Source organism: Notolepis coatsorum (assembly GCF_963971535.1).
Source record: "Notolepis coatsorum genome assembly, chromosome: 6".
Taxonomy (NCBI): domain Eukaryota; kingdom Metazoa; phylum Chordata; class Actinopteri; order Aulopiformes; family Paralepididae; genus Notolepis; species Notolepis coatsorum.
Genome location: NC_140170.1, coordinates 10,506,829 through 10,527,638, shown reverse-complemented (window position 1 = coordinate 10,527,638; position 20,810 = coordinate 10,506,829). Strand labels below are relative to the sequence as shown.

The window sequence follows — 20,810 nt, the reverse complement described above, 5'->3', positions numbered from 1 at the left end:
AAAAAATTTAATAAACTCAAATATGTTTGGAATCAAACAGTCTTCACCTCACTATGAGGAATGCAGAGCACCTGTATGTCTCTGGAATGTACGTCTCTGGAACGTATCTCTCTGGTTAACAAGGTTAACCTTCTGTAGTGTGGTAGTGAAAGGTTAACCGTCTGTAGTGTGGTAGTGAAAGGTTAACCTTCTGTAGTGTGGTAGTGAAAGGTTAACCTTCTGTAGTGTGGTAGTGAAAGGTTAACCGTCTGTAGTGTGGTAGTGAAAGGTTAACCTTGTGCAGTCTGGTAGTGAAAGGGTTAAAAGCTACAGCAGATACTAAGATAGAATTCTGAGGGAAAGAATCCCCCCTAAATTCACACCTGAAAAGGTTAAAATGTGTCCAAACAGACTGAAAATGACAAACCAAACCATGTAGATTTGCACTACATCCATACCTCATTTTTGCCTTGAAAAAAAAAGTTTTTGTACCTCATGGTCTACATTTTTACTCAATTGTACTTATGTTGTACTTTAGTTTGTATAGTGTTGGGATTTATTCCTCTTTTACTTACTTTGTTTTTTACTGTATGAAGCACATTCTCAGGGGCTCATACAGAACAATTTTTGATGAATTGAAAATGGGGGACCCTGATGTAAACAACACGAAAGTCTTTCTCTGGTCTGCATCCCCTTAACAATTGTGTGTATTGAGCCGTGCCCATTATGCAATCTGTTAATACAATTTTCAATCAATCAACCAAGCATTTCACTGTAATGTACACATGTCACCTTATATGTGACATATAAAACAAACTTGAAACTTGTACATCACTCACTGACACATCAGCGTTTGACATCAGCAGTTTAATTTCAGTTGAGCGGATTTTACATCCAGAGAGCCACACTTCTGCAGCGTCGGCCGACAACACTGAGAACACTGAGAACCGAAGGCAGAATACAGCGTGAAACTTTACAGCATTTTTGGTCATTTTGGTACAAAAGAACGAGAGACAGAGTTATATAACAAATATACAAATATAACATAATATATATTACAACAAATATAACAAATGTAGTCTTCTACAGCTCACGTTGGATAAACAAACATGGATGAAGAAAGAGCAGGACATTCATGAAGAATTTGCAATATGTCAGAACCTAAACACTTGTCAGAACTCAGTCCAGTGTGACCTACAGTAAAACAAGGGAAGGTAAGGGATACATGTATGCAACATGTAAACAACAACATTCCGTTTGGACCCGCAAACATTTTAATCATTAATCAAACATTAATCAATAATTTAAAAAAAAGTGTACTCAACAAAAATATATATATATAGCACCTTTAATGAGCTTTCCTGTAAGTGTAAAGGTCATGGCTGGAGAGGGGAGTCAGACTTGGTTCTTGACCTAAGAATCAGGTCCACGGGGAATCCATTTAGAATCCATCTCCACAATGGCAAACCTTTTATCTTTTATTATTTTATTCATTTACTTTCAAAGTTGGACTTGACTCCAGTACCTGTCCTCTACGGAGGACCAGCGGGTTTGAATTCGACGTCCCCCCACCTACAGTATGTACCGTACACATATAGGTACAGTCCACTGTCTACTGGCATGTTTACATAGGTTCCAGTTTGCGGGGGAGTGAGAACAGGGCAGAACAGCAACGCCTTTCAACCTGTCCTGCTGGCATGTCAGCTATGTGGTCCTCCGTGGATCACGTGACCTACATTTTGGGGGGAAATACTACTTGGCTCCTCCCCCTCAAGTCCTCATAGAGGGCAAAGACCAGGATTATTTGGTTGTACTAAGTACTCAGGATAAACCTATTAGGTTGGTTATTATTTGTGTATCATATATACTGAGATATCATTCAGCTCCTGGAATTCATGTTTGGAAATAACTCATTTGAACATTTCATGAGAATTGTAAACTTGGACTGTTCAGCCAATGTGTCAAAAAGAAATGCTATAGGCGTTCCATCGAGAATCGTACCAATGTTCAGTTTTCTACGATAAGTTTTATTTTTTTTATACAAAAACATAATACGATACAATTTTCAAAAATACATCTACAGAATTTACAGTATAATTGCTGCTGACAGTGACAGCAGTTTAAGACACGGTCCTCCTGTTGGCTGGCGCTCTTCTGAAACACACAGAGAAAAGTGTTGTTTTTAGATTTTGAAATGGCGTGACGTCAGAGGTTCATGTTAGGGATGGGCATCGATTCTTGAATATTCGAATAGTCGTTACATTATAAAAAATCGAATAGTTCCCTTGTTTTTACCGGCACCTACACTGTGTAGTCTGTAGTGTATTGAGAGGGGACCCTATTAACTGTTACACCACTGAACGGCATGCTGGGTACAGCTCGCTAGCAAACCAGGTAGCGTGAATACTTTCCCCAAGGTGGTTGTCCTTCCGCGTTCGGTTTGTGCGGCCTGATTGGCCACTGACACTTCTCTCAGCGCCCAATCGCGTTAGCCCTACTATCGCCTAACTCGCTACCGCCGTGCACAAATATAGCCTATAGAACAGATTTTTACAGCCTAACGTAGATGAAAACAATACGTTATTTATATTGATGTGATGTCGATTGATATGAATAGCGCGTTACGTTAATATAGAGAGATGAAAACAATACGTTATTTATATTGATGTGATGTCGATTGATATGAATAGCGCATTATAGAGAGATGAAAACAATACGTTATTTATATTGATGTGATGTCGATTGATATGAATAGCGCGTTACGTAATATAGAGAGATGAAAACAATACGAGGAAATGGGCTGTGGAACTGAAGGACTTGGGCTGTGGAACTGAAAGCTAGGCGCAACGCGATTGGGCGCTGAGAGAATCGCCAGTGGCCAATCAGGCCGCGCAAACCGAACGCGGAAGGACAACCACCTTGGGGAAAGTATTCACGCAGCCAGGTAACATAACAGTCTGGGAGAACATTTACATTTAGTCATTTAGCGCTTTTATCCAAAGAGACTTACAAGTTGCTGTACGTTTTGTAGTCATTACTGTTAGGATTTTACAGCACTTTAAAACAAGAGGAGAATAAGCATGAGCTTGTCAAACATCATGGTGGTCTGAGTGAAAGGCTAAGATACAATAAATACAACACAGATTTTTTCCCCATGACATTTGGTCATTTGGCACATTTTCCAGGTTTTCCATGTCTGGAAATCTAGTCTCTGAATATCCAGGTTTTCCAGGACAAACCCTGACCTTTAAATAATTTTGTATGTCTTCGTATTTTCTTAATTTCTTTTCTAGTATTTATTACGTGTTGTATTTCTCAACGTCATCGTAAATACGAGCTCTCAATGATCCTTTGAGATTCAATAAAGATTGAATGATTAAAGGTTAAATGGTGCATTTATATAGCAGCTTTTATCCAAAGCGTTTTACGACGTACGCCTCACACTCACCCTCTCACTCACACTACCACTGTTGCCCCATATGAATGAATGAAGAAGGATATTTATTTCACGTCACAAATAGAACAATACAGTTGTTTCTTTTTCAAATGTAGTCAAGAGTAAAGACCCTAACCCTATCAAAACGACAGTCAAAGTGTATATTTTCAGCACTACGTTTGTTTACCAAGTGTTATTAGCGAAATATGAGCTCATAAAAATATCTGTGCATTGCATCGGAAATCTGAGGATTTAGACGTGAGGACATGGCGGCGTCATGGAATCGTTGTAGTCCTATGAAAGAGGAGACCCAGGGCTTTCGATGGACGTCGAAGTTTCATAAAACTACACTACCCAGCTCACACCAGCCGCATACAAACGTAGTCCAACTATTTTTCTTTTACAGATATTGATGTGAAAATCGTGTGTTTATATCTCACGGGTCGAATAAACCTCAACGTTATTGCCATAAAATACAACGTATATATAACCTCTGTGAACGTCTAGACAAAAAAAACGTGTCGCAATCTGGTAAAAAAAGGGCGGAGCTATGGACATTATACTGACTTGACCATAATAAGGTAATTTATAGACTGATATTCTATATTCATATTTAAAATGTGTCCGGATGGCAAAATTCAGTACTGCATCTACAAAACCCCCTGTAAATAATCTGCCCTTTATTAATTTGCTTAGATCTTTTGTACACTTGATCTCAAGAAGGTGCTGAATGAGCTCAGTGGCAATTCTTCACTTTTGGTGAATGTCAGCATGGTGTTATTCATCGTCAAATATGGGGGGGGGGGGGGGTTATATTCTCCTTTGGTTCACTACAATTTACTCAAGCCTAGTAACAGACACAATATTTCTGACACTGGGAATACATTCCCTGAGGTCCATAGATGTCCCTAGATACCAAGAACATGCAAATTAACCTTGTAGAAGTGGTGCAATCTTCCATTTACTTGGGTATGTACTTTTAGGTGGATTTTCTGAAAATATGGCTAGGGCTTAAAGGAACACTCCAACTTTTTGGGAAATTAGCTGATTTGCCATCTACCCTGGTGTTAGACAAGAAGATACATACCTTTTTCTTCTCTGTGCATGCAGTAGGAGTAGGAAGACGTTGGGAACTAGGCAGGGTGCGATCCACGGGGGGAGCTGGGGGAGCTATAGCTCCCCTAGATCAGACATCAGCTCCCCTGAAAACATGATTTGTGATTTTTTGGGGGGTCTCTAAATTACTGAAAATAAATGCTACTTTTGCCATGCATTTCTCATTTTTCTGTAATTTTCTGTATCATCATCGTGTATAATAATAAACGTATGCTATTTTGGATGTATGATTAATACTAATTCACACACGTATTATGGCAACATGCATGCTATTCTTGCAATTACCATTCGAAGCGCGGCGGCGCTGCAGCCTGCACGCACGGCACAAATCAAACTTGACCCACGTTGTAACCTGTGACTTGTTGACAGTGATAGTTTTGACAGGTAAATAAGGTCATTCAGGAATGGATAATGTCTAAACGAAAAATGCAACAAGTAAGCCTAACCAATTTTGGTTTCACGATGAAAGTGAAGCAGTCAATGGACTTGACAGAGCAGCAGGAGGCGGGATCATCTACAGGTGACGCTGGGCGTTACACCTGCTGCTGGTGCTGCTGCGGTGGGGACTATCTCTGACAACGCCCGGTGACCATGCCGGCGCCTGCTGCGGTCGTATCAGAACAGGAGTCTGAAAGATAATCACGAGATACTGTAGACCGTGTTGGATCTATCATCTATCTAACTAAATGGATACTTTTTTTTATCATGGAATGTGCTGTGCAGACGGCCGGACCACAACTACATCAACAAGTGAGTTAATTGTCTATTATGTGTTCTGTAGTTATTGAAACTGATTGAATATATGACAGGATTCAAGAGGTTTATTTGTCACATACATACATACACAGCACAAGGCCTACTAAAGGCTACAGTAACGTCTGCGATCACAGTCCGACTCCTCCCTGCGCTCCTTCCCAATTCCAAATCCCCTTCCCGGTCGTTGCGCGCTCTATCCCCTACCGTCGTTGGAATAACCTGCCTCAAAACCTCTGCTGCATTTACAGTAAATTCAGTTTTAAAAAGAATCTTAAATTGTATTTAACACTGTAAAGTATTTTTATTTTATTTAATTTTTTATGTTTCTTTGCTCGCATGTAATTTTAGCCATCTTAATTCTTAGCTTCATCATGCATTGTGTGTCGAGTACTGACTTTTAATCATTTTGTTTTGCAACAATAATTGTTTTTGTATGTTTTTTGTGTGGACCCCAGGAAGACTAGCTGGTTGCTATGGCACCAGCTGATGGGGATCCGTAATAAAAATCAAATCAAATCAAATCAAAGTCCTCGTGTCGTTCCAGCGTGTCTCACTGACCTGTTTGCTCCGTCGCTGCAACTTGAAGGACAAGGCTTCCCGCTCCGACTCGCGCCCCCGCTTCCCGCGCATCAAGCGACCTGAGAGAACGACGCGACAGAACGTCACGGAGCTGCAGGTCTGACCTGACAGGATGTACGGCACACAGAGGACAGGACGCCTGTGGAACAGCCTCCCCATCCAGCTGAGGGCGCCACAGAGCCTGGCCTCTTTTAAAGCAGGCCTGCAAACCCATCTATTTCGAAAGGCCTTTGATTACTAGCTTTTTCTTTTTTCTTTCTTGTGATTTTATTTTATTCTTTTTTATTCTGTATTTTATTCTTTTATTTTTATTTATATTATCCACTTTTTCTCCTTATTTTTCTCCCATCCCAATTTCGTATCGCCAATTACCCCTTCAATTCTCCCCTCCCCTGTCTTGAACGTTGCTCGACTATGCCCCCCACTGGTCGGCTGTAGTGAGGATAGAAGCCTTGCATCACGTGTCCCCTCCGGTACACGAGGAGGCAGCCTGTCGCATCTTTTCACCAGACAGCACGGACTCTCAGTGGCGAGGAGTAACGCGTGGGAGGCTCACGCTGCCCCCGATACTTCCTGTCTCTGCTGCACAGGCGTCACCCAACCGACCTGTAGGAGTCGCTGTCCACAACGTCCAATCCCCACCCATCGACTTTCCACCCGCTACCTCTGCCAATTGAGATAGTATGACGACTGGCCCAAGCCGCAGGCAACGCTGACTCTGGGAGTCGAGACCGGAGTCTCTTGCATTGGTTACCTGTTACCTATCCACTTCGTGCCTAGTGGCACATAAGGCCTTGCATTGGTGACGAGCGCAATCTCCGCTACGCCACCCAGCCGCCCTTATTCTATTATTATTAATAATTCTTTATTTTTTTTAACTATGTTTTAACCCTGTAGCACTTTGGGATCCTAGTGAACGAATAGTGCAATACAAATACAATTTTTTATTATTATTATTATTATTATTATTATTATTATTATTATTATTATTATTATTATTATTAATGTACAGCACACATTGACAGGATGTACGGCACAGTACAACACATTAGCCACAGCTGCACAAGTCATCATGCAGCACAAGTACAGTACAACGTAAATAAGTTTGGCGTCCAACCAGAGTGCAAATGTAACAGTAAAGTGCAACAGTAATATACGATGTACAGGTGATTAAACTGGGTATAATATATATTGATATATATATGAGTACTAGTACTGAGTAATAGTGCTAATCAGATGTATGTACAGAGTTGTAGTATATAATATGTACAGTGATACAGGTATAAAGACACTAGGGTAGTAAGTCATACTGGCCAGCAGCGTAACTAGTAAGAGTAGGTAAGGTATATGTACAGGTATATATGTACAGGTATATATGTACAGGTATATGTACATGTACAGGTATATATATGTACAGGTATATATGTACAGGTATATGTACATGTACAGGTATATATATGTACAGGTATATATATGTACAGGTATATATGTACAGGTATATGTACATGTACAGGTATATATATGTACAGGTATATGTACAGGTATATATATGTACAGGTATATATATGTACAGGTATATATATGTACAGGTATATATATGTACAGGTATATGTACAGGTATATATATGTACAGGTATATATATGTACAGGTATATATGTACAATTTGGCGCGACCCGAGTCAGTCGCCATGGGTTTTGCTCAGCAACAAATGTGCAAATTTTTTGTTATTATGTTTGTTTTTACTACTTTTTTTATAGAAGCATCACTGGCGGGGACGTCATACGACCGCCAGTCACTTATTGACCTAAACTCCGGACTCAAAGAGGAGTTTAGAGACACTTTATCATGCCAAGACAAAGACAACGCGGGAGACAAAGACGGCCGCAAGACAAAGAAGAAACACAGGGGGAAGAGGAGCGGGATCAGATTAAGATTAAGAAAATCTGCTTACCGTCCGGCTATTCCATCTATCTTCCTGGCGAATGCTCGTTCGCTAGAGAGTAAGATGGATGATTTACGAGCGCGGGTCCGATTCCAGCGAGAGATGAAGGAATGCAATATCCTGTGCTTCACGGAGACCTGGCTGAAAACAGTGACTCCCGATCACAGCATCTCTCCCTCCAACTCCTTCACCATCTTCAGAGCGGACCGTACAGAAGCCTCCGGGAAGAGCATCGGCGGGGGGCTATGCCTTATGACCAACAACGGCTGGACTAGCCCCGGGGAGGTGAAGATACTCTCCCGTTCATGCTCTCCCGACATGGAACACCTCACAATCCAATGTCGCCCGTTCCATCTTCCGCGCGAATTCACTGCAGTGATCATGACTGCAGTGTACATCCCCCCCCCAGGCGAACGTCGGCAGGGCGCTAGGGGAACTACATGAACATCTGAACACACACCAGATCAAGCATCCGGACGCAGCCATGATCGTAGCCGGGGACTTCAATCAGGCGAATCTGAAGAAAGTCATGCCGTCTTTCTTCCAGCACATTGTCTGCTCCACAAGGGGAGGAAATACACTCGACCACTGTTACACCCGTTCAGAGCCGGATACAAGGCTGTACGGGCTCCACCATTAGCGGGAGCAACAAACACGTCGGATCATGCCGCCATCTTGCTGGTCCCTGCATATAAACAGAGATCACGTGACGCCGTCGTGTCACGTGAGGTAAAAAAATGGGACGACCAATCAGAGGCCACGCTTCAGGACGCACTAGACATCGCCGACTGGGGAATGTTCAGGAGGAGTAACAGTGACGTCAGCGATTACACAGACGCTGTGGTGTCATTCATAACAACACTGGCTGATAGTATCGTCCCCACAAAGAAGGCGAGGGTGTTCCCAAACCAGAAACCATGGGTGGACAGTACCATCAAAGCAGCCCTGAACTCTCGCACCACTGCTTATAACCGGGGCAGAGAGTTAGGAAACATGGAAGAGTACAAGACAACAGTCTACACTCTGCGCAAGGCTGTCAAACTTGCTAAGAGGACGTATGCCGACAAGATGGAGGCACAAATGGCACAGAATGACACAAGAGGCTTATGGCAGGGACTGAGGGCTATAACTGACTACAAAGTCAGCGCCCCCTCAATGGGGAGCGACGACGCCTCCCTTGCGGACCAGCTCAACACCTTCTACGCGCGGTTTGGTGCAAACAGTGGCACTGCTAGCCCAACGGCTAGTGACGTCACTGGTGCGCCGGCTGTTGTGGAGGGGGGGGGGGGCATCCGCGGGGGGGCGGGGACGCTCTCTCCTTGACGGTACACAGTGTGAGAAGAGCATTTATGCAGATGAACACCAGGAAGGCTGCTGGCCCAGATGGTATAACAGGACGCATACTTAAGTCCTGTGCCAACCAGCTTGCCCCGGTGTTCACCGCCATATTTAATCAATCCCTGGCGGAGTCAGTGGTCCCTGCCTGCTTCAAGATGTCTACCATCATCCCTGTACCGAAGAAACCCTCCCCAACATGTCCAAATGACTACAGACCGGTGGCACTCACCTCTGGTCATGAAATGTTTTGAGAGGCTGGTCAAGGACCACATTTGTGCCTCCCTCCCCAGTGATATGGACCCTATGCAATTTGCATACAGGACAAACAGGTCCACTGACGACGCGGTCTCCCAGGTACTGCACAGCACCCTCTCCCACCTTGACCGTCAGAAGGGGGGCTATGTGAAACTGTTGTTCATTGACTACAGCTCAGCGTTCAACACCATAGTCCCCACCAGACTGGTGGACAAGCTGATCGAGCTGGGTCTGAGCTCCGCCCTGAGCGCCTGGGTACTGGACTTTCTGAGTGAAAGACCCCAGGCGGTCAGGGTGGGGGGTCAGACCTCCAACACCATCACCCTGAGCATCGGGTCCCCCCAGGGCTGTGTTCTAAGCCCCCTGCTGTACTCACTCTACACACACGACTGTGTGGCCAAGTTCAGCTCCAACTCCATAGTGAAGTTCGCAGACGACACGGTGGTGGTGGGGCTGATCTCGGACAACGACGAGAAGGCCTACCGGGAGGAGGTTGAGGTACTGGAACGCTGGTGCCAGGACAACTGGTGAACATTGGTAAAACCAAGGAGCTGATCGTGGATTATAGGAGAGGACAGCAGGAGACACACACACCACTGATGATTAACGGGGCTACCGTGGACAGGGTGAGCAGCTTTAAGTACCTGGGGGTCCACATCTCAGAGGATCTGACATGGTCAACACACATAGACACAGTAGTAAACAAGGCGAAACAGCGCCTCTACCACCTGAGACAGTTAAGGGGAGACACTACAGGTGAATAGGGTAAAGAAATTAACTAATAGATATCACAATGAAAATTCCCCAGTTGATTACTTATATTAAGACAAGACTTTTTTGTATTACAAGTTTTCTGAAATTGTATGTTTAAATATGCAAATGAGGCATTATCTACTTAAATATGCACTAATTTGCATATAATTCCAGGACAGAAATCTGAACATTGGATAAAGCCATTTTCAAAATTATAGTTTCATTTTGTTGACATATTAGAGCCAAAGGTTATTACAGAGGGGATTTTGGATAACTCTTTTTTATCACTCCATAAATCAGAAAATACTCCATTCAGTCCATTTTTATGGTAAAATTCCATATTTCGCCATGTTTTTAGGGATAGAATGTGATATAAATCAGGGTATGAATGCGATATCAACAAACCCTTCTGTAAATACCTTCAGAACATAGATATGAATAGAACTGGAAGGTTTGGTGTATGTGAGTGCTACTGAAGTGGAGATTTCTGGCTCAGAGTATGAGGAAAAACTCTTAAAACTCATTTTTGGGAAAACGCCTTCAATGTTCTGTATTGTAAAATGCCATACTTTTTTTTTTAAACGGATATTTACAAACACAATATCTAATCAAACCATTAGTAATAGACAACCTAAACACATGCCTGATAACTGAATAATAATAATAATGATTATTGAACTGAACAGAACTACACACAGACTACAAACAGTGTAGTACAGTGTAGTACCCCCTAATAGGCAAAAGATATTTAAATAGATATCACTATGAAACTTTCCCAGTTTGTTATGTACATATAAACTAAGAAAAAATATATTGCAAGTTTTCTGAAATGTATGTTTATATATGCAAATGAGGCACTTCCCCATTAAATATGTGCACATTTATGGATGCAATAAGGCAAAATGAAGTAAAATAAACAACTAAATGTGTGTTATTGACGTTTTATTGTTATTAGTTTCATAGAAGACATGTTTAGGAAGCAAAATATAACAAAATCTCAAAATCAACAAAAAAAGTATATTTGCCTATTCACCTGCAGTGTCTCGCCTTAAGGAAGTTCCGAGTATCGGGGAAGATACTCCAGTCCTTCTACTCAGGAGCTGTAGAGAGCATCTTGACCGGAAACATCACTGCCTGGTATGGAAACAGCACGGCACAAGACAAGAAGGCCCTACAGAGAGTGGTGCGCTCAGCCGAGCGTACCACGGGTATTGCACTACCTCCCCTGCAGGTTCTATACAACAAGAGGTGCAAATCCAGAGCCTGCAGGATAATGAAAGACCCTCACCACCCCAATAACAGCCTGTTCCAGCTGCTGAGGTCAGGCAGACGCCTGCGAACCCCAGCTACTAGGACAGAGCGGCTTAGGCTCAGCTTCTTCCCCCAGGCCATCAGAGCCCTGAACAATGAACATTGAGTGCCACAGAACACTGAACTATCCACACACAAGCACACATGAACACACACACGACACGCACGCTGTGCACGCTCACACACTAGCAGCCACTTAACACTTTAACATGAGCGGGCACACACTCATGCCGCACACTTATGGCCAAAAGGAAAGGCCACTTTAAATTAGAATAACAGGAACAGTGTATTAATTTGCACTACCAAAGCTACCTAGCATGTCCTATATGCTCTGTAAATAACTATGTACAGATACCGAGATGTCACACCATGTTACCTGTTACCTGTTTATTGCACAATGTTGTTTTTTTATTGGATTCTATTATATGTTGTACCACTGTATTGCACATCGTTGCGGGCAAGACCACCCGCATTTCATTGTATACTTGTATGCCGTGACAATTAAAACTCTTGACTTGACTTGACTTGTACAGGTATATATGTACAGGTATATATGTACAGGTATATATATACATGTATATGTACAGGTATATGTACAGGTATATATATGTACAGGTATACATGTACAGGTATATGTACAGGTATAGAGTAGGTAAGGGATATGTACAGGTATATATGTACAGGTATATGTACAGGTATAGAGTAGGTGTATGTACAAGTATAGAGTAGGTATATGTATAGACTTCCCCCACCTGGACAATGAGGAACAGCAAACTCGTGGTCACTTCCTGTTGGACTAGCCATCTGATTGGTCACTCCTCTGTGCTCTAAATGTACGGATGTACGGCATGTACGGCAGTCTGCAAGGGAAACAAACAAACAAACAAACCACTGAGGTGAGAAAACAAACAAACCACTGAGGTGAGCAAAAGGATCACTGCTTAACGTGGTATGAGGGCGGGGGAGGGATGAGTGCCGTCTTACTGGTCCTTGTTGTGACTTCACTCCACTAGGCCCCGCCTGCTCTCTGTGCTCTCTATGACCTGGAGGAAGAACAGAGGAGAGGAGGGGACAGAAGAGGGAAGAGAGAGAGGAGAGGAGGAGAGGTGTTACGACCCTGGCTCAGAGGGAAGCAACATAAGTGCACACAGACACCAATGGTCTGTGTTTAAACCAAAAGACTATAACTATTATAATATCTAGCACAAACTAACGATCAATGTGGTGGAAGATAGGGAGACACTTGTTCCAACAGTGTCTTCCTGGTAGCAATCTCAGAGCATGTGTGGGGAGAGGAGGGCATTTGAACCTTCCCAGGCAGGTGTCCAATTAGCAGCAATCACCTGCACCACAGGCCAAAAGCCTGGTACATAACATCTCCCCCACAAAATGGTTGCCCAGGAGGCAACCATCATAAAACATAGCATCTGAAACACAAAACAATCATTAACACGTCAATCAACTACACAAAATATTGTGACCCATTAATTGTCAGGGCCACTACCACAACAGTGATAACGGGCCGGCCCCTGTCGAACATGACCTTCAACCTTGTCGAATGCTCCCCACTGTGGAACATTCGACAATGCTGTTTAAGACAAAAAACAACACTGTCCCGACTCTCGGGAAAGCGAGACCTCACAAAAGGTTCCTCCACTGCGGTATATGGCTGGAGTGGGGCAGGCTCATCCTCCACTGAGGCGTAAGGCCTAGGACCCCATCGACAAACCAAGACCTTATCACATATAAGCTCCATTTCAACAGGCCTCTCCACCGATACCGACCTGTCAAAAAGAGACTGCAAACCAAAATCAATATGAGAGCTAAGCTCACTGCGCTCAGCAGGACAGAACACAGGAAAACAAAAATCATAGGTCTCTGATACCACCACAGCGCCCCTATCCATACCTCCTGGCAGTTCAGGAGAGTGCAAATCGTGACCATCCAGAGTAGGATGCACCGCCTCAGGTACGGCCTCACCGTCCCTGGAACATGGCCATACATCAGTCACAAAAGCATCTGGAATACCATCCAAAATGGCGTCACAAAATAACATTGTCATGATCAAAATGGTTGCCACTCATCAGACCAGGTCGTGAAGGCGGCTCCTGCTGTACAGGACACAGGTAACTAGGTTGACTAGCATACCTAGCATACCCAGTGCCTGGCAGAGAGTCAGTGTGGACACGTGAATCAATATCAGAATCATCAACTGACATACTGGGATCATCCCTGCCCACAAGTGAAACATCATGAACAGTAGAGCTACTGTGGGAAGGCTGGCAACCTAAGCCAGGCCTTGTAGCCTCTTCAACTAGAACGGTGCATGAAACACCAGAAACACTAACAGAAATGGTGCCACATGAATCAACAACATTTCTCATAGCATCCTTCCCACACTCATCCTCCAATTCGTCCGTGGCCTCAGCCACTGTACAGGCTGGGAAGACCTCGAGACACTGCGCTGCCAGATCATCTCCTGCCACATGCATATCCGGCACGCATGTCACCTTCGGTTCCACCACCGGGCCTGACACAAAGGCACAATCAAGAAAATCATTATGCAGAGGTACATCCACAGTGTGCATTCCAAAATTCTCAACAGGGTCACTTTTCAATTCAACAATGAATGTGTCACTAAGTGTAACGTCACAATTTGAGTTATCAACATCATGGCTGTCACTTCTGTCCTTTGACATTGCCCGTGATACAGCACACACAGGGAACACTCCTGGATGTTTCTGTGCCAGCCCATCAGGGACCTCAGAAACCACAGGGATGGGAATTACAACTGGAGTAGCCAGCACTTTGCCACCAGCCAAATCATTCCCTAGAATGAAGGACACACCTTTTATGGGAATGTGAGAACATACCCCCACGACAACATTGCCTGATACTAAGGGAGAGTTGAGTGTGACCTCATGCAAAGGCACATCCACAAAGCCTCCTCCAAAGCCTTGAACAACGGCACCGGAATGCAATGAAGACTTTTCTGAAAACGGCAAAATCACCTCCAGAATGAGGGACTGAATAGCTCCTGTATCTCTCCATATTGTTATAGCCTGCTTTGACTCTAGTGCATTAGTCAGGGAAACAAATCCATCCATCATAATGTTGAGGAGCCCTCAAGCTCTTTGTTCGCACCTTTGATACCCCCCCCCCCATCACCCTCTAACGTCGGCATAGGCGTTCTGCATACGGTTTCCACCAGAGCCACAGTTTTGACATTTCTCTGTTCAAGCACAGGGCACCCAGCAACGATATGACCAGGCTCCTTACAGTAGAAACATATAACCCCCTCTGGGAATGCACTAGCAGAACCACCAGGCCTAGGAGTAGGAGTAAACTGATCAGCAGACACAGGTTTTCGGAAACGGCCCCCCTGAAAAGGACGCCTACCCCTGGACTCAACACGGTATTCCTCCACAAAGACGGACTTGTGTGTCAACACAAACTCATCAGCCAAGACAGCAGCGTCGCCTACCTTCAATACCTTACGCTCGTTTAGATGAGTGGAAACGGTATCAGGAACACATCTTTTAAATTCCTCTAGAAGAATCAACTGTCTAAGCTGCTCCTTTGACTTTGTCTTCTGAGAGGTGCACCATCTATCAAATAGGTTCTCCTTCTCTTTTCAAAAATCAACATACGTCTGTCCCTCCGACCTGCGATAGCCTCTAAAACGCTGACGATAGGCCTCTGGGACTAACTCATAAGCCCTCAATATGGAAGCTTTAACAAGCTCATAGTCAGCACTTTGTTCAAGGGACAGAGCCGTATACGCCTCCTGCGCCCTACAAACGAGGACACACTGCAGCAGCAGCGTCCAGGCCGTAGTAGGCCACTTCAACGTGGTTGCCACCCATTCAAAAAGGGAAAAGTACCTATCCACATCCTTCTCCAAAAAAAGAGGCACCAATCTAATATTTTTGCAGACATCAAAAGCGGAACGCGACTCCGAATGCAGAGAACCCGCCTGCAAGGCAGCATGCTTAAATTCAAGCTCCTTCAGCGCACGATCGTGCTCTCTCTCCCTTCTCCTCTCCTCTCCTCCTGTTGTAGCTGTTTTTCCTTAAACTCACGCTCTCTCTCCTCTCTCCTCTCCTCTTGTTGTAACTGTTTTTCCTTAAACGCTGACTCTCTAAGCCTCCAATCACCTTTCGCCATACCAGAGAGTAGCGGAGACACGTCAGAAAAAAGAGGCTCCTCCACCCTCGCCACAAGCACATGCTCCTCAATGAGTATAGCCCTCAAAGTCCCCAAGGCAGTCGTTTTTAAACGCTTCTCACTGGCAGTAAGCTCCACATTGTAGTGCACAGCAAGTTTCAGAAGCTGCTCTTTGGAAAACCTCTCCAACATCTCGTCAGAATGGTTATCAACAAAATCCTTTATGGTAGCCATCCTTACTGTACCAGCGCCACAAACTACTCACTTTAGAGTTACCAAAAGCTGCCAAAAGCACCCTAGCAAGAAGAACCACTGAAGCACCATGAAGAATCATGAAGAACCATAAAGAACCACTGAAGCACGCTGAAGCACGCTGAAGCACCGCTGAAGCACCGCTGAAGCACAGCAAATGGCACACCACACAAGAGAACCAACGCCCTTCAGTAACACAAACCAGTGAGGCAAAACCCCCCTGTGTTACAGTAAAAAAAAATAACAAACAAAGTCAAACAGGTGCCCCTTATAATCTGACATGACTACTCACAGCTTCTACATCTACACTGCAGTCAATGAAGGACTGCCAAGTCCACCACATGTCTACACAAAAAAAAACTTACATCAGGCCCTAACACACTACCTGTATTTTCTGGCACCCTAACCTACCTACACTGAAGCTAAAGCACTGTAGACCTAACCCTCTTCAACCACACCTGCTACCAGCCAAAGATCATATTGACCATCAACCCGTCAAGTATATGTTATGGTACAAGATAAGTAAATGGTACTAATCCCTTCTATGACTGCCCCAGGGGTAAGTGGTACACAGGAAGCTACAAACAGCCAGAAAATAATGACACTACCTACATGTGGTGTCCACTAAACTAAATATTTTAACAGCATACAAGTAGTCAAATCAAATCACAAAGTAAGGGCATACTCACCTGTTTGAAGACCGGCTCAAGCCCCCATCAGGTTACACAACACCTGATCACTACCCAAATTACAGCACCAAGACACCATGCAAAAAAAAAAAAAAAACAACAACAACAACAACAAGAAATCCTATTTTGTTTTTTACCAAAGGCAATTGCCTAACCAAACCAATCTAGGGGTATCTGTTTTCCAAATTCACTCCCGGACGAGCGCCCAATTGTTACGACCCTGGCTCAGAGGGAAGCAACATAAGGGCACACAGACACCAATGGTCTGTGTTTAAACCAAAAGACTATAACTATTATAATATCTAGCACAAACTAACGATCAATGTGGTGGAAGATAGGGAGACACTTGTTCCAACAGTGTCTTCCTGGTAGCAATCGCAGAGCATGTGTGGGGAGAGGAGGGCCTTTGAACCTTCCCTGGCAGGTGTCCAATTAGCAGCAATCACCTGCACCACAGGCCAAAAGCCTGGTACATAACACTACTAGTGGTAGAAATAAAAAACAGACTTCTCATTAAACCATTATCTACTGACACACACGGAGATTGTAAATTGGAGGTCTGGGGGTATATGTGGCCTTTAAACAATAACATCTACCTCCGTCTCTGTCTCAGAGAACATACCACACTATAACTGATAAGAGACACAAGATGTGTATTGTATAGTTTGCATAGAACCGATATGGAAAACATGTCCTCCCAACGGCTTTCCCCCCTGGGTCAAGGTACATAACAAGAGGATAGGACAGAAGAGAGGAGAAGATGAGAGGAGGAGAGAGAGGAGAGGACAGAAGAGAGGAGGAGAGAGAGGAGAGGACAGAAGAGAGGAGGAGAGAGAGGAGAGGACAGAAGAGGAGTGGAGGAGAGGAGAGGACAGAAGAGGAGCGGAGGAGAGGAGGAGAGGAGTGGAGGAGAGGAGAAGGAGAGAGGAGAGGACAGAAGAAGAGAGGACAGAAGAGGAGCGGAGGAGAGGAGAGAGGAGAGGACAGAAGAAGAGAGGAGGAGAGGACAGAAGAGGAGAGAGGAAAGGGAGAAGAGGAGGAGAGAGGATAGCACAGAAGAGGAGAGGAGGAGAGAAGAGGAGAGGGGGAGAGGGAGGAGAGGAGAGGGAGGAGAGGACAGAAGAGGAGAGGAGGAGAGGACAGAAGAGGAGAGGAGGAGAGGACAGAAGAGGAGAGAAAAGAGGGAGGAGAGGACAGAAGACGAGAGCAGGAGAGGACAGAAGAGGAGAGGGAGGAGGGGAGATTAAGGAGAGGACAGAAGAGGAGAGGAGGAGAGGACAGAAGAGGAGAGAGGAGATGGAGGAGAGGACAGAAGAGGAGAGGAGGAGAGGACAGAAGAGGAGAGGAGGAGAGGACAGAAGAGGAGAGAGGAGAGGGAGAAGAGGAGGAGAGAGGATAGCACAGAAGAGGAGAGGAGGAGAGGACAGAAGAGGAGAGGGGGAGAGGACAGAAGAGGAGAGGAGGAGAGGACAGAAGAGGAGAGAAAAGAGGGAGGAGAGGACAGAAGAGGAGAGGAGGAGAGGACAGAAGAGGAGAGGGAGGAGAGGAGATGGAGGAGAGGACAGAAGAGGAGAGGAGGAGAGGACAGAAGAGGAGAGAGGAGATGGAGGAGAGGACAGAAGAGGAGAGGAGGAGAGGACAGAAGAGGAGAGAGGAGAGGGAGGAGAGGACAGAAGAGGAGCGGAGGAGATAGAGGAGTGGACAGAGGAGAGGAGGAGAGAGAGGAAAGGAGCGGAGGAGGATAGAGAGGAGTGGGGGAGAGGATAAGAGAGGAGGAGGAAAGAGAGGAGAGGAGGAGAGCGGAGAGGACAGAAAAAGAGAGGAGAGAAGAGAGGAGAGGACAGAAGAGGAGAGGAGAATGAATGAATGAATGAATGAATGAATGAATGAATGAATGAATGAATGAATGAAAACTTTATTAACAGATTGCAGAATGGGTACAGTACAGTACAGCTCAATACATACAATTGTTAAGGGGATGCAGACCAGAGAAAGACTTTCGTCTTGTTTACATCAGGGTCCCCCATTTTCAATTCATCGTAACATATATGACATACATGACATACAGATAGACAGTACTGCTACATCTATACATTTATGACATACCAGATTTGCAATTACAGTACTGTTTGTGATACAAAAAGAGTCCAGAAAGAAAAGAGTATATACATTAGGCGTAGAAACTGTACATTGGATTGGGTAGGTGGGGGTGGGGGGGGACTGTACATTGGAGGTGGTTGGGTGGGTGGGGGGGGGGGGGGGGGTTGGGTAGGAGTGGGGGGGGGGGCGGGGGGGGTTGGGTAGGAGTGGGGGGGGGGGGGTTGGGTAGGAGGGGTGGGTGGGGACTGTACATTGGAGGTGGTTGGGTGGGTGGGTGGGGGGGGGGGGGGTTGGGTAGGAGTGGGGGGGGGGGGGGTTGGGTAGGAGGGGTGGGTGGGGTACACTGTACAACTGTACAAACAACACTGTACATTGGATTATTGACAAGACCATACTTGGTAATTTACTGTACATTGGAGGGGGTTGTGTTCGGACATTTACAGGGGCCAGTTTCGAGTTGCAGTCTCCCTTAGGTGTTTTTTGAGAGTGTTTTTGAAAGTGGGTAGTGATTCACATTCCTTTACAGCTTTGGGTAGGGCGTTCCACATTGATGTGGCATAATTGCGAAACGTGTTTAGTCCCTTGTTTGAGCCGAATCTGGGTTTAACATGATTTGTGGAGCTCCCTCTGGTGTTGTGATCGTGGTATTCACTGACCTTTGGGAAGTATTTTGTCATGTACATGGGTACCTTGGTCGTGTAGTGTATCTTGTAGACCAGGCCCATTGCAAGTTGCTGTACTCTGTCGTCTACTCTAAGCCATCCTAGGTTGTCAAAGTGGGCAGGGGTGAGGTGGGTTCTAGGAGTAAGGTCAAGCAGTAGTCTGACCAGTTTGTTTTGAGATGTTTGTCATTTTGTTTTTAGCGCCTTTGAGGTGCTTTGGTACCATGAGGTGCAAGCATAGTCGTAGTACCCTTGAATGAGTGCTCCTGCTAGAGTCTTCAGGGTATTCTTGTTTACCAGTGAGGAGATCCGGTACAAGAAACGAGTTCGTTGGTTGACTTTTTTTATTACATTGGATGCCATTTTGTCACAGGAAAGATTTGCCTCTAGGATGGAACCCAGGTAGGTAATATCTTCTTTCCTTGTGACAATATTGTCACCCACTGTAACTGAGAAGCCGTCGGTCTTGCTGAGTTTGTTATTTGAACCGAAGAGAATGGACTCTGTTTTGCCCATGTGTAATGATAGTTTGTTATCAGCGAGCCATATGCAGATTTTGCCTAGTTCTGAGCTGAGGGTTTTTTCAACCTGTAACTTGTTCTTGTCAGAGACCAGCAGGGCTGAGTCGTCCGCAAACAGGAACAAGTTGCAGTCACAAGCTGACGACATGTCATTTGCATAAATTAGGAACAGTAGCGGACCTAGTATGCTTCCTTGTGGAACACCACAGTTTACTGTGAGGGGGGGGGATAGGGTACCGTTTACCTCCACCATCTGCTCTCTCCCCTCCAGGTAGGATTGCATCCAGCTCACTGATAGACTATCAAAACCAATTGCTTTTAGCTTGTCAATCAGAATGGTGTGATTGACAGTGTCGAAGGCCTTTTGTAGGTCCAGCATGACCATGCCGCAGTATTTGCCCGCGTCCACCTCTTGTTTGATGTGGTCGTTTAAATAGAGAAGGCATGTGTCAGTGGAGTGGGATGTTCTGAAGCCAGATTGGAATTCGTAGATTAGATTTTTTTCCACAAGGTATTTTTCGACCTGTTCGTATACAATTTTTTCCATGACTTTCGAGATGGAGGTAAGGATAGAAACAGGGCGGTAGTTGTCTGGGTCTAATTTACTGCCTTTTTTGTGCAGAGGGGTCACTCTCGCAATTTTGAAGTCCTTGGGGACGTGTCCCTGTTTTATGGAGAGGTTTATTATGTGTGTGATGACTGGGGTGATGGCGGCTGCTGAGTCTCTGAGGAATTTGGAGGGGATGTTGTCATGGCCAGTGGCCTTGTTGGGTTGGAGGGCGCTCAGTTTTTTAAGTACCTCATCTGTTGTTACCATTTCCAGTTTGAAGTCGTCTTTGTGGACCCCTAGGTTCTTGTAGTATGCTACTATGTGTTCTACCCCATAATGCCCTGAGTGGGAGGGAGAGAGGAGAGGAGAGGAGAGGACAGGAGAGGAGAGAGGAGAGGAGGAG

The 20,810-nt window shown here is 44.9% G+C and overlaps 1 protein-coding gene across 1 annotated transcript in view; it reads right to left on the bottom strand.

Annotated features, from left to right (window-relative positions):
• Positions 1-1,158: 1,158 nt before the first annotated feature.
• The window catches only part of cry3b (cryptochrome circadian regulator 3b), a gene marked incomplete at both ends in the record, with an annotated part of 48,608 nt that continues 28,956 nt past the window's right edge, over positions 1,159-20,810 (bottom strand). The window contains 2 exon segments of the mRNA XM_084317128.1: positions 1,159-1,173; positions 5,846-5,970. Of these exon segments, the coding sequence (XP_084173254.1) occupies positions 1,159-1,173; positions 5,846-5,970 (140 nt within the window).